At 55.4% G+C, this 14358-nt stretch overlaps 4 protein-coding genes across 4 annotated transcripts; 2 read left to right on the top strand and 2 right to left on the bottom strand.

Annotated features, from left to right (window-relative positions):
* Positions 1–114: 114 nt before the first annotated feature.
* On the bottom strand, positions 115–4555 carry EV422DRAFT_531982 (uncharacterized protein). The gene has a single exon (XM_053070502.1). The coding sequence runs from the start codon at positions 4339–4341 to the stop codon at positions 322–324; it is 4020 nt and encodes a 1339-aa protein (XP_052924970.1). The 5' UTR covers positions 4342–4555; the 3' UTR covers positions 115–321.
* A 4931-nt stretch (positions 4556–9486) lies between these two features.
* Positions 9487–10496, top strand: EV422DRAFT_531967 (uncharacterized protein; the record flags this gene model as incomplete). Its single annotated transcript, XM_053070501.1, has 2 exons — positions 9487–9649; positions 9726–10496. Coding segments are annotated over exons 1-2 (818 nt in total), but the record flags the coding sequence as incomplete, so codon positions are not given.
* A 130-nt stretch (positions 10497–10626) lies between these two features.
* On the top strand, positions 10627–12220 carry EV422DRAFT_82294 (Alpha/Beta hydrolase protein). Its single transcript, XM_053074437.1, has 3 exons — positions 10627–11122; positions 11194–11902; positions 11989–12220. Exons 1-3 carry the CDS (start codon positions 10863–10865, stop codon positions 12133–12135), a joined length of 1116 nt encoding a protein of 371 aa, XP_052924968.1. The 5' UTR covers positions 10627–10862; the 3' UTR covers positions 12136–12220.
* Positions 12221–12769: 549 nt separating this feature from the next.
* On the bottom strand, positions 12770–14208 carry EV422DRAFT_82306 (uncharacterized protein). The gene is made up of 3 exons (XM_053074438.1): positions 13217–14208; positions 13001–13082; positions 12770–12883 (listed from the first exon to the last, which is right to left on the bottom strand). The coding sequence occupies exons 1-2, from the start codon at positions 14047–14049 to the stop codon at positions 13001–13003; spliced, it is 915 nt and encodes a 304-aa protein (XP_052924967.1). The 5' UTR covers positions 14050–14208; the 3' UTR covers positions 12770–12883.
* Positions 14209–14358: the final 150 nt, after the last annotated feature.

Below are 14358 nucleotides of genomic sequence, written 5' to 3'. Positions count from 1 at the left end.
GTATGATACGAGACCTTGGCACGGGTACGTCCTCTTCTTGTGGGTTCATGGTCGGATGCTTTTGATCAGTGAGAGTCCAGAATGAGAGTAGGAAAGAGGAAGTGTACAAGAAGGACAACCAGAAATAAATTCAAGCGAGAGGTCACGGGATGCAATCAGATTTCAGTGGGGGTTTCCTCCCGTTCTTTCAACTGCAATAAGACCACGAAAGCAGACAGGATTTAATATATACAGTACATGCATAGCAATCGCCGATGATTAGTGGAAGACACAAACAAATAGCTAAATGTGAATGAAGCTACGGTCTAGGTCGATAATTCACTACGCCGAAGACACAAGCCGCCCAAACGCCCGTTTCCTCTCCTCAAAAACTTCCGCAGATACGCCATCATTCCTCACGCCGTCTTCCCTAACCCCACCCCACCTCAACACCTCATCCACGCCTTCTCCCAAAAGCCCCTTCATCCTCCTCGCAACATTCCTCCTCGTCTTCTCCACCTCACCCTCGTCGCCACTCAACAGAACCTTACAAAGCTGCCCAACAGCCACATCCCACAGAAACGGCGTCCCGTCCTTCGTCACCTTCCCCTCTGCCACGGCACGTACATACCACCCAAGCACCGCTTCATCCGTCTCCACAGTGCCCCAATACGCATTACTGACAGATTGACCACCGACGCATCGAACATCAGGCGTAGCGATCGTGAACAACCGCAGCAGCTCGAACAATTCGTTGCAGAAGAGTAGGCGGTAGTCCGCCGGGTAGGACATGGAGAGCGGAAGCAGGAGGTAGTGCGCGAACGTCGCGTTGCCGTACGAGACGGCGGCAAAGTGGGTGAGCAGGGCCGTGTAGAGGTGGTAGAAGCGCGCGCGGCCGCCTAGGGCTGTTTCCAGTGTCTGTTGTGATGTCGATGTCGATGTGCTACCCTCAGGTGATGACTGCTCCGTGTATCGATACAGTGCGTCGTTCAACATGGCATCCACTTCCTCCCTCGCAAACAACTCGTCGCCCTCCCTCGCACTTGGCAGCAAAAACACACACATCAACCGTGCGAGCTTGACCGTGTTCGGGAGATGGTCCGCATACCACCGCTTATCAACCACACCCTCCACGACCTGAATCAACCGCAAACACTCCGCGACAACATCATCCGCATCCTCCCTCACCCTGCCCCCCGTTTTCCGCGCCTGCGTCATCAGATGCGCGTATTTCTGCGATTCGCTTAACAGCGTTTCGAAGATGGAGAACATCCAGTCCATGCGGAGGGGGAGGCTGACGTCGGCGGGCTCGGCTTCCATGAGTAAGGTTTCAGCCACGCGGGAATTGCGCGCGTACACGCCCTCGGAACGAAGCAGGGAGGCGTCGGAGTAGAATTGATAGTCGAGCATGTCCTGTAGGCGGCGCATAGCGGGCGAGTCTGCGTGCGCGGAGGAGGAGGAGGCGCGGCGGTACAGGGCGGCCAGCGTGTCGCGGTGCAGGATGTGGGTGTTGAGGAGTTTGCCGGCGATGTATTCGTCGCCGGGTAAAAGGGTTGGTAGCGCGGCCAGGGCGATTGAGCAGCGTGTGATGCGGGCTGCGTCGTCGGCTTTTTTGTCTTTATCGCTTTGCTGGAGGGGTTTGGAGGCGGAGATGTATTCAAAGAGAAGGTGCGGCCAGGCGGGCAGGAAGCAGCGGATTGGATCGGCGTGCGGGACGTGAGGTCGCAGGGCGAGGAAGATGCGGTGAAGGAGTGTGGACGCGTCGATGACTCCCTCAGGGCGCTTTGAACCGCTACTCTTGACAGCGAGGGTGAGACGCAGTCGGGCGGTGAGTGCGTCTAGAAGTACGTTGATGTCGACCAGCGTTTCCGCCAGTACTACACGGCGGCCGTTGCGTAGCCCTATAAAGTGTAGATGAGACGTTCGGCTTGAGGCTAAGGTCGTTCGCTCCGCCAATCGGTCGATCAACATTGCCAGACGACTGAGCGTGGATGCAAGCGGATCTGAAGACGTCTGCTTCTGGCTGATCTTGTCCAACGCCACTTTGAAAGGCTCCAATTTTCCCGGCGCGAGCTCGCCCAACCTCCTCAAATACGCGGCCAAAAAATCCGCCATGCTCGCAAACAGCAAGTCATCCTCAACCCCTCCAATTTGCTCATAAGCGTCCACAACAACCTCCGCAAAAGGTCTCAATGCATCATCCGCGCCGCCGACATCCAACATCTGTCCAAACGACGTAAACAGCACGCTAATCATGCGCGTAAACGCCATCGCGGCTGTTTTCACGTCTTCATCTCCCTCCCGCCCCACTCGTGAGAACATGTCCCTGGCCCGATCAAACAACGCGCCGCGGTACGCATCAAACACCGCCGCGTTCACCCGCATCGCAAACAACCCCGTCAACAACAACCACACCTCCGTCTGCACCCGCCACCCCATCGCCTGCATCTCCCTCCCCTGCATCTCCCCCACATCCGCAACAATATACCGCAGCGCGTCCTGCACGATCCCATGCTGGACAAGACTCTCCGCAACGTCGCGGCCGCTCTGACATAATAGCCGCACGATCTTCAACGCGTTAACGCGGAGGATTTCGCTATCGACATCGGTGCCCGGCCACGATTGACAGAGAAAGTGGGCGTGGATGTAACTGATCAGACCCTCGCATTCGGCCACATCCGCCGCCGCTGTTCGCGAGTGTCGACACACGCGGATCAGGATGGCGAGGATATCGTTTCGCGCGGCGGGGGACAGCAGACGCGACTGGAGGAGGTACGTCAGCCGCACAAGCAGGTGGGTGTGTATCAGGCCGGTGAGGGCATCGAAGCGCATGAGCTGCATGATGGCGTGCAGAGACCCATCGTTTTCGATCGCGTCGGAGGGGTCGCTGGGTCGGCCGGTGGCGCGTTGGGCGAAGTGGCGTTGTTGCGCGACGGAGATGGCGTGGGTGCGGTGGCCGACTGAGGAGAGGGCTAGGCGGTCCCAGAGGTGTTCTTCGCCGTCGTCGGTCAAAGAGCCGCAGCCTAATACGGCAGCAATGCCTGCTAATGAGCTCGCAATCACGGTATCGTGCGAGTCGTCGAGTCCTGCGCGGAGAATGATGAGATAGTCCTTACTAAGGAGCAGGCCGGATATAGTCCACAGAGGGTCTGGGTCGTAGGTGCAATTGTAGATGTTCGCAATCACTGCGCCCAGCATGCGTAGGGCAGGTGCGCGCTGAGATGGCGCCGTGCTTCGAGCGAGGGTTAGCATCTCGTCCAATGTGTATCCTGCCCGTTCGGGTGCGTCGCCGTGATGGTGAAGACCGAGATGGTGTGGGATGTTGGAATCTGCTGCGATGATTCGGCCGGAAAGGTCGAATCGAATTTCGGACGTGGTGCTTTGGCTGGTCAATGCAGAGGTTGCCGTATCGGACGTCGAGTCGAGCATCCATTGCAGTTTACCAACTTCCAGCTTGTCAGCTGGGATCCACGCGGGATGTTCACCCTGCGGACCTTCGCTTGTCGCTACGGTCGATGGCTTTGCCTTCTCGTCGATATCATCCGAAAAAGATACATGCTTCCCCGAGCTGTTCTTCTCCAGCATCGCCGGCACGTGCATTTCTTTCTTATCCCCACTCTCCGAGCGCATCCCTTCTCCATCACCCTTCTTCCCCCGCCTCGCTTTCAAGAACGCAATAAGCCCGGGATCCAACTTGGCCATGATCTCCTCCCTTGCCTCCTCAATCTCCCGCTCCGACATGCCCTCAATGACCTTCACATTCTCCTCATGTATCCCCTTCGCATCGCCATCCTTTCCCGCACCGTCATCATCCACCACAGCTGCTTTGATTGTCGTTTCCCTTTTGGGTCGGCTTTCCCGTTGCTGGCGGTGTAGGACTTGAGGAAAACCTGTGGTGGGAGACGCGAAGGTAGATAAGACGGGTGCGGTCGGCGCGGAGGATTCTCGCTCGACAATGTCGGAGAGGATCCGGTCGAGGCCTTGATCTGCTGATTCGATGGGACGGGTTGGGAATCTCGAGTCTGATTCTGGTGCCGAGTCCTCAACGGGCGCTGCGGTCTCTTCCGCCGCCTTCCGCTGCGCCCGTCGTTCAGCAAACAACGATTTCTTCTTCTTCGGTGCTCCTTCCTCCTCACGCTCCTCAGCACCCTTCTCACCACCCACCGGCACCTCCCATTTCTTCCTCGCGCTCAAGGGCGCAACGGACGGAACAGAAATTGCATTCCCGTTCGCCTGTGACCGCCTCTGTACTTTTGCGGCGGGAGTGGAGGAGGCGGCCGCTTCGGCAAAGACGCTTTGGAGGCGGAGGAGGTCGTCTTCGTCTTCGGTGCGGGTGGGCCGAGGGATGCCTTTGAACGACATTTCTGGGGAATTCCGTGGGTTGGAAGCCTGGATGTGAATTCAAGACCGGTTAGACCCTTTTCTCAAGTAACCGAGCTGGAATGCTGTCCTGGTCAGTACGTTGGCGCCGGAGAGATAGGAAAATTGGTTACACCCTGTCACCTTCAATGTACTGTACTTTAAGGGTCCAATTTTCAAAGGTTCAAAGAGTTCAAAGCTTTACCCACTTGTCGCGTTCAGGATGGACTTGAAATTAACAGCTTGGTCGGTTGGTGCTGATGAACCGTGGGATCTTGATAAACGAGAAAGAAGGAGAGCTCAGCAAGCTATTGGACGAAGATATCGCATATTGGATCAGAGGATAGGATTTGGACGTGGCAGTATACATGTGGCAGCCGCTGTTTTGAAGTCAAAATGTCGATCACACCACATTCATATTCACATCAACAACTACATCAACAATCATAAGGCCTAGGGGCTACGCAATGTGCAGTACATAGTTGATCTGCGACGGGATACTGTTAACGAAGAGGTGCTGTGGAACTACGTGCCAAGAGAGAGACGTAAGATTGTTACACCGATTCACTCGACCATGCAAACTTTGCTTACAGTACCGAGGACATCCAGAATTCCGGGGAGGTTCGACGAATGAAGGAACCTTTGAAATAAGAAGCCTAAGATGAGGGGCGCACCATGAAGGGATATTGTGGTGGAAAGAACTTACGATATCAGGACGAGTTGTCCACATAAGGATCACGAGAGGACACCCCGCCGCCGGCATTCCCAAACGGCCCCAAGTCTCAGCCGTAAGCACTGCTCAGTGTCGGACCTAAAATGGCCAGTGCGTCGTGCTTAACTCCCGATGGCGAATAGCCCGGCCCCACATCCGAAGATGTGTGTAAGGCAACACGGACCATTTCCTGACGAGGAGCGACTTGCAGCCATGCAATGACGAATGGGGGTCGGGTGAACCGAACGTTTCGTGGAATCCGGCATTGGCCGCCTCCCAATGATCCTGTAACGCCTAGCGAAGTGACGAGTCGTCGGCAACGCGCCTACAGCGCCGCTCTAGTGTCAGAAGATGAAGAGAAAGAAAGTAAGGAACGTTAGCGTAGAGTAAGAAAGCGGAACACGACCGCAAAGCCAGAAAACAAGAGACGAAGTATGAGAGAGGACGGAATATACGCACCAGATGAAGATCGCAGCTGGAGCGCCGCAGGAAAGGTTGAGATGCCGTCGAGAGAGCTGCTTTATAGGTGTGATGTTGATGGTGCTTGCTCCCTCGTGCGCGTGTTTTTCTACTTGTAGGTTGAAAAATGGCCTATTCAATAAGCCGTACTGTTGCGGGATCGTACCGGCGGAGTGCCATGGCCTGAATTGTGAAGACCCACCATCAGAACATCTTCCAGTTTTGAAACCCTCCAAGCGATGGCGGTCTCCCAATCCCATCGGCTTGTATCCGGGTTACGCATTGGAACCGGAGGACGAAGCCGGGCGATATCTTGGTCTGGTTCCGCTGCTTACGAGTGCTTGGCCCCCTGCAGAAGTGGCAAAGACCAACGACGGTGCCGTCAGTATTTATCGTGCGGGGTTAGATGGTGTGCAATGTAAACGTACCATCAAATCCTCTAGTTGTGGGCCTTACAGGCTACTGCTTGATGGCGAGGCCAGTGATAGGGGCGCCGGTGAGGATTCCGGAGACGGGACGAATCTCGCAGGACTCGGACGTGATCACACATATGTAGAATGCGTTACGACATTGCAGAAGGAAAGAGGGGAGGGACCAGAAAAGAAAAGTCAAAGGGTGGTGAGTAAAGTGACTACGGACGCCAAAACAAGGACATTTCCAGGTCGGTATGCTCCAGCCAAAGGAGGTTACGGAGGCGACTCTGTGTAGCTCACGACCAACACAAGAGCCGTTGATCCAACATGTGCTTTCTCACGACACACGGCCGATGCCTTCCCGACAAGCTCACGACCAGCCGAGGAAGGGCACACACACAAACACACAAAAGTGTAGTGTGCGTGCTTCTCCGTGCCCCCGAACATCCGAAACCGTCTCACGTAGTACGTTTATCCTTCGCAAGGGCAGCACAGCCAGAGCAGCCAGTCGAATATAGTCAACCGTAATGAACTCAGTCACTAACCTGGCTAAATGGGTCCCGCGTCAACTTTCTGCACGGCTCGAGGGCGCGAAGAAGTGGAGAGACTTGCGCCACGACATCAAGTCGAACCTTGCAAGGGGCGTGGAAGTTGTATAGCAGTGGTATATGTAATGTATATAATATACGCATCTCCCAAACGAAGACAGTGGGGCGCTGCTTTTATGCGTTATTAGCTGCGCAACACTATCAGCAAGCGACGCGTCAGTGGCTTGCTTACATAGCACGCGTCCGGAACCTGCCCCTACCCTTCATCATATCCGCGCTGCTCTAATGATCGTTTGTCATGCGGCCGTTGCGAAGGACTTCTTCACTTTTTCTTCACTTCTCAATACATTGTATCTCCAGTCCTCTCGAAAGGACCCATTCTCGACCAAGCTCCTTGAAGAAAAGTTGGAGGCCGGGAGAAGCCATCGTGAAGAGAAGGATGAGTGAAAAGGCTTAGAAAAGTTGGAAATGGACAAAATGGCCAACTTTCCCCCAATCCCACACAAAGCGCCCATAGTACAGTGATCCCCATGACTGAGAGAGCACCACACTAGTATAGAAGCATCCGGGTTTACGAATTGTTCCTTTTTGGTCGGAAAGTCTTTCCGTTTCCATCGCCAGTCGTTCATTCACTATTTAGCCCCAGAAGCGTTGCCGAAAGGGAGCCGACGGAAATCATGCCGAACCAGCGGCGGACTCCACCAACGTTGGTTAGGGGAGAGAATGAAAATTGTGCTCGGACCTTGTCTCTTTGGCCGGTTGACGGTAAGCAAGCGAAGGCAGCCTTCCTGGGAAGAGGAACTCCGAAGGACAATCTTGGTGAGACATCTCAGGTCTGTACGGTTTTTCGTTCCGTTGCTCGGCGAAGGAACATTTGCAGGCACCCCCCAATTCTACACACTATCCAGGTCGCTGCATCTCTTCATGCGGATGTCAGATATGAGACAATGACTCCGTGTGGACAGGAGCGGAAAGGCGACATGGCCGGGTCTAGAGATCAGTGCTCTCAAATCTCGAGATATCACATTGAACACGATGCAAGAGGAGGCTTCGGATGTTCCATTCGTGAAGAACGACAACGTAAGCCTAGAGTTACGATCGTGTGGTAGACAGATCACGTGCAGGCTCGTTGGATCTATGCGGTCTCCAAAGTAGGGTATCTTCATAATGCCTGGATAACGTTTGAATACCCATGTGGTAGATGCATGGGTGTGAGGTAGTGACGTCAGCGAAGGCCACGGACTGTACGGTTGAGATATCTATCCAGCTGGATATTCAACCTGTCCGTCGGGTGCATATGGTGCCTCAGGCTTTAAGAACATCATCAAGCCGGTTGCTGCGCTGGGCGTTCATGTAGTTTGACACCAGTGGGGGTTTACCGTAACTTTTGAGAGGCAAGAGGCCACTTTTGGCGAGAAGCGGATGGGGCATGTACATACAGTACGTATCTAACGGAGGCTCGACATTCGCGGAGTAAGTTTCGAACTTTCGCGCGTGGAAGCGAACATCAAAGGGAGACAGACCCTCGACAAGAGAGGCTGTTGAGGTTTCAGAACAGACACCCTCGCTATAGAAGCTGTCGAATCCGGTCGCTTTCATTCCCGCAGGCCAGGGGCGGGGTGATGAAGGCATCCCAAGATCCTGCTCCCCTTCGTGAGGCTTCCGAGGGAGAGGCATGTTGAAGTTTGACGCCGTGGCATGTTTGGATGGATCCGCGACGGAATAGCTCGTGCTTCCTCGGATTTTATTCAATGGAAATCTCCGAACCCTGTGCAACAACAATAATTCAGAGGATATTATTTACCCGCCTGCCGGACGGCGGATACCATCCAGAACCATTGCATTATTTCCGATTTCGGAAGTGGGCGTCTTTTGCAATGCTCCGACAGGCATTATTCTTAAGTTTTTCCTGGCAGGCGGCGAGCGGCTTCAAGCTTGGGAATGCCTCAAATTGAATTTGTGATTACTCCGGCCTTTCGGAGAACGCCTTCTTCCAAACTCCGACTTGCAGTGGGCCTTTTTCGTTATGATTCCCTTTATTGCTGACTGACGGGGCGCTCCACCAACAACACTCCACAACAACGCAGGAACTCATATGAAAGAGGGCTCGCCATCCACCTGGGCTGCCTCCTCCCAACTCCACAGCAAGAGGTCTGACTCCCTCATGAGAATATCTCCCCACTCTCTTCCTCTCCGCTGCACATGGCTTGCCTCTCGCTTCTTATTAGGCTCAGCACAGACTGAATTCCTACAACCACTGTGTGAATGGGCAACCACTCTCCCACCACCACCATTACAACTACCGCCCGTCTCCAACTGCATACTTCCTCCAACCCGATAAAATGTCGTTCCCGCTCCCACTCGCAATTGTCCCCAAGGTAAGGAAGGAAGCAAGCTCATTGCGTCGCGCTGGGTGGATACACTTTTGTCTTACACACCTCTGCAAACAGGACGTGAGGGAACATAGGACTTCCACGACTAGGCCAAAACTCCCACCGCTCGTTCCTGCCCGAAAAGCCAACAGCGAACGATGGCTATCGCGGGAACCCGGACCTCAACCTTTACTCTTCAGCACCGGCCCACGACGCCCGACGCGCAACGTGAGCTCTCCCTCCGTTCGCTTACGCTCCGACTCGCCCGCCTCTTCCGACGGCGGCACCACATCCCTCCATAGCCGTGTATCCGTCCGACGCTCCCGCTCACTGAGAGATGAGGCCAGATCCGCCTCAAAGCTCTTGCACAACCTCGCAAACGCGTCCAGGCTATCCTTGGGAATATGGGACGACACTCACAGCACCGACCCCCTCTCATCATCCTCTCCCCCACCCCTCGCCTCCGCCCGCGACAACGCCGAATTCCACCGTCTCTTCCCCGACCTCTCCGAAACCGACAAACTCGTTAACGATTTCGCGTGCGCGTGGAACAAAGAGGGCTTGCTCATCCAGGGCCGGATGTGGGTCTCGCAGAAGCATGTGTGCTTCAAAGGGTGGACGAGCTCCTCAGTTTTTGCGCTGCGGTTTCGTGAGATCGTTGTGATGGAGAAACGGACTATTGCGCTTGTGTTTTCGAACAGTATTGAGGTCGAGATGGAGGATGGGACAAAGCACTTTTTCGCGAGCTTTTTCAATCGGGATCAGACGTTTAGGGTGTTGAGAGCTTCTTGGGATGCCGAATTGGAGGTACGTTCTTCCTTTTGCACATGTTGTCCGATTCTGCACGTCCTCAGCTTGCTCATTCTCATTGAATGACCCACAGCCATGCTCATGCGACGGCCTAGGCACCTGCCCAACCTGTTTCGCCAAAATCACTCGAGACCGCAGCACCAAGAAGCCTTCAGACGACACTACTCCCAGCCCCATCAAATCACTGGGCAAAACAAACCTAACCCGCCCCCTCTCATCAACCTCCATCTCCTCCACCGACTCCCAACTCACTATGGTCGACGGCGTCCAGAACGCCCACCTCCTCCCCACACCGCCGCTTACCCCGTTTGCGGATGATGTCGATATGCCCGAGATGGAGTACGTTAAAGCACTGACTGCGGACGTGAAGAGGGAGGTTTTGGGTGGTACCAGTCACGGCCACAAGACCAATGACGGCGAGAAGGGGAAGGATTCTATGACACGACTTCCGAACAAGTTGGAAAAGGCCTCATCCCACTCAACCACCGCTCCAGCGGCTGCACCAACAGGGCAACACACATGGCACCTCCCTACCATCCCAACCCTCCCCACCTTCCCCATCGCCCTACCAACCTCAATACCCCTCCCCATCCCCATCCTCACCCTCCCAAGCCCCCGCCAGCTCGCCCTCCTCTCCGCCCTAACCCTCTTTGCCGTGTCCCTCATTGCGCTGGGCCTGCAGAGCGTCGCGCTGTACAGAGTTTTGGGGGTGTTGGAGAAGGTTGAGGGAAGGCTGGTTAGTGTTGAGTGAGGGGCTTGGACGGCGTATTGGGCGTATGATTGTATATATATGTAGCATAATGGGTTTTTTGGGTGCGGTTTTTTACTCGATGGACGTATGGTTTTGGGGGTGTTTAATGGATATGGGGTTCTGAGGCGATGTAATCTGCACAGAGCAAGGTATATCTTTTGCGTTCGTTCGCCTGTGTCTTCGTCTGTGTTGGAGTCGCGCTTGCTTGGGAACTTGGAAGTGACGTGGACGTGAACGCACGCTCACGCGTCAACCAGGGAGTTTCCGCCGCTCCGCTTTCGCCATGGACTCCAGAAGTGCTGATCGGCAGCCTCTGCTTGTACTGTATGTACATAGTGTATGGACTCTGCGTATATATAGGTAGCGACGACACCTGGACGTATTGCTCAGTGAACTTCCCCACCTTCAGGGTTCACAATCGACCGTCCACAGGCATCCACAGCATCTCCCAACGTCACGATGCCCAAACCCATCCCAACGCCCACCCGCACCCACCCGGCCCTAACGCACCGCTTCAGCATCCCCAACCGGCTCTTTCAATCCATCTACTCTATCAGCATCTTCCGCGCGGTCATCAATCTCACCCTCGTGCCCGTCTTCAGTTTTCGGACATTGCTGGGCGGGCTTGCGTTGGGTGTACGAGATGTGATTCTGGGCAAGCCGGAGGTGGGGAGGGAGGTGCAGGGGGTTGGGATGAGGGAGTTGTGTGAAGATGAGAGGTAAGGGGTAATTTATGCGTTATTCCTGGAGAGAATAGGATTCTAATTGTACTGTGATAAAATCATACCAGCTATGGCAAACACGAACTAGCAACCGTAAACAACGTCACCCTCCACTACGTCACAAAAGGCACCGGCCCCCTCCTCCTCTTCCTCCACGGCTTCCCCGAATGCTGGTACATGTGGACCCCCCTCCTCTCCCACTTCACTGCCACCCACACCTGCGTCGCCCTCGACATGCGCGGCTACGGCCTCTCCGACAAACCCGCGGGTATCTCCCCCTACCACATCACAGAACTCGTCACAGACGTCCGGGAATTGGTCAAACACCTCGGCCACGACAAATTCCATCTCGTCGCGCACGATTGGGGCGGCGCAATCGCATGGGAATACGCGCACATCCACCCGGACACGCTCTCCTCACTCACGATCCTCAACGCCCCGCATTTCAGAACCTTCAACGCCAACATGACACCCCACCAGTTGTGGATGTCCTGGTACATGTTCCTCCACCAGATCCCTGCGATCCCGGAATGGCTGTACACGCGCGACGGCGGGGACCGGTTCTTTGACGGGGCGTTTGAGGGCGTGCAGACGGAGCGGGTGGGGGAGAACAAGGTGGTTTACCGCGCGGCGTTGATGGTGCCCGGGGCGATGCGCGCGGCGGTTACTTATTACAGAGCGATCTATGCGGCGAGGGGGCGAGACTTGAAGTGGAGGGAGGTCGTGGAGGTGCCGACGTTGGTGGTTTGGGGGGAGAAGGATCCGGCGTTGGATATGGTAGGGTTTTGGAATTGCATCGGGGATGTGTTTTCCATGCGATTTTGTGTTGACAACTTTTTTGTGTCTCTCTGCCCCCCACACAGGAGGTGAATCTAGCAGGCCTGCAGAACCGCTTCCCCAACATCGAAGTGGCATCTATCCCCGGCTGCGGCCATTTCGTAGTCGATGAGCAGCCCGAGATCGTCACGGCGTTGTTGGACGAGCATTTGAAGAAGAATGGGGGGAAGTAGTTGTAGGATGAGATCAGTAGTACAATCTAATATAGTATAGGTGAAACACATCAAGATATGGAACACATGGCGGAGTAAGGTGGGACTTTCGGACAACAAATACTTCATCGCCAGGGGTAGTTGAGGGGAAGGCGTACACTTGTGTGGTAGAAAAATCGTCACGTACGCAGATGCGTGCAACGCCCTTTGTATCCAATCGCTGTTACTTTACTTCAAGGGAGGGCATATCCCTATCGCAAAAAAATGTGGAGGCCCAATACACAATCCGCAGCCTCCATTACAACCCTACATCGGTTCCTCTCACACCCAAACTACCGCCGCTTAGTAGACCCATACCCCGCGGTCGTCCTCACGCTCTCCCCCGCACTCGCCCGCGAACTCGATCCGGACGCAGACGCCGGATACCCGGAGGAAGAAGAAGACGCAGCACCCCTCCCCCTCGCCCGCGCGCCAGCCCAACTATCATCCCTCACATAATCATCCTCGTCCACATTGCTTCTTCGACTGCTTCGATACGATGAGGATGAGGGTGGCGCTGAAGGGCGATTGCGGTTCCGCATGTTTCCGAGTAGCGCACCCAGGCCGAGGGTGAAGAGGGGGGAGGTGAAGAAACTGCCTGTGCCGGTACGGCCGGTGCGTGGGGGGGTGTAGGTGCCGTCGTCCTTTCCGGGGGTGTGGTCATAGGGGTCGTAGCGGCCGCCTCCGCCGCCGCCGCCGTTACCTCCAGACCCGCGATTGGGACGTCCGGCTTGCGTGGGTCGGCGGGGTTGGAACCAAAATTGGTAAACACTGTGCGTGAAGAGAGAGGTATGACTATGAGGAGGAAGGGGCGGGGATGGGAGGGAGGGTAGGGGGTAAGACTCACCTATAGATAAAGAGTCCTAAGACAATGTACCAGATGAGACGCGGCAGGCTGAAGCCCGTCTTGTTGGAATGTGCGTATGAGGCTGTTCGCAGGAGAAGGGAAGGGAGTAGAAAGCGAAAGGATAGATGAGTAAGTAGATAGGAGGAAAACACGTTCTAACTGGGGGGCACACACCCCACCATTATCACCACCACCAAAGAAACACCCCCAACTTACTCCACAAACTCACAGTCATCATCATTATAACCCCGATACCCGGCCCCACTTCCAAAAATCAGCGAAAACGGAAACTTGTGCCTCAATCCCAGCCACGCGATCGGGTCCAATCCAAAGTCCGGGATCAGCGCTCCCAGTCCAAAGGGTAGTAGTGACCGCAGCCAATGGGTAATTTTGGGCTCCCGCGTCGCTCGTTCGGGGTACGGGTCGTAGTGGGGTGATGAAGGAGAGTGGGAGGCGCCGAAGAGGGTATCCCACCATGAGTTTCCGGAGTCGTCGGACGCACGGTAACTTTCCCTGCCCCTCCCTGCCCCGCGGTCACGCTCCCTCTCAAACCACTTCTGCGTCTTCAAAATGGTATACTCGACCCCACACGACCCCACCAGCACATACGGGTCCTCGGGGTAATCATACCCCTCACACGTCACATCTGTCGTCCCAAATTTATACAGATCCTCCAGCTCCGCCTCGCATTTCCACTGGGGTTCACCAGCAGCGTTGAGTCCGACCTGGCGGCATTGGACGACGTCTGGTAGGGCAGCGGGGTCTTTACAGAGGGGTTTCTCAATGCCTGTGTTGGTGCATTTGAGCTGGGGGACGGGGCGGGAGCGCTTGCCGGTTGTGTACTTGTTTTTGTAGAGGGTGAGGATTTGGATGTCCGAGGCGAGGACGCGGTCTTTCGCACGGCTGCTGCGGGTGTTGGCGGCGTGCGCGGGGGTGAAGGAGAGGGTGGCGAGGCAGAGGAGTACTACCAGGACAAAGGAGACGAGGTAGAGGGAGCGGTGTCTCGCGTAAGAAGGGCGCTTCGTTTGGAAGAGTGCGGCGACTGGCATCTTGGGGTGGTAAAGAGTGATCTCCACTGGGTCCGGAGGGGGGTTTGCTGAGTTCTTGTACAGCACTGCGAGTTGCGATAGCTGAAAGAGGCCGTTGAGGGCCACTGGCTCTCCAATCTGTCCAATCTGTCTGTGTCTGCTGCGAGGGTTGTTTTTGCCACCTAAAGAAGACATGGGGGCCAAGAGGGAGAAGAGGGGCGAAGCGGGTGATGTCACCCACGCCGAGTTTAAGTTGTCACGTGCCAGCGGCTCCATTTATATGTGCTTTTTGAAGAAGATGAGGCGGATGTGGACGACCCGCCTGCCCAT

This window comes from Fimicolochytrium jonesii, assembly GCF_025526975.1.
Source record: "Fimicolochytrium jonesii strain JEL569 chromosome Unknown EV422scaffold_14, whole genome shotgun sequence".
Classification (NCBI taxonomy): Eukaryota; Fungi; Chytridiomycota; class Chytridiomycetes; order Spizellomycetales; family Powellomycetaceae; genus Fimicolochytrium; species Fimicolochytrium jonesii.
This window is presented reverse-complemented; position numbering and strand designations above follow the sequence as displayed.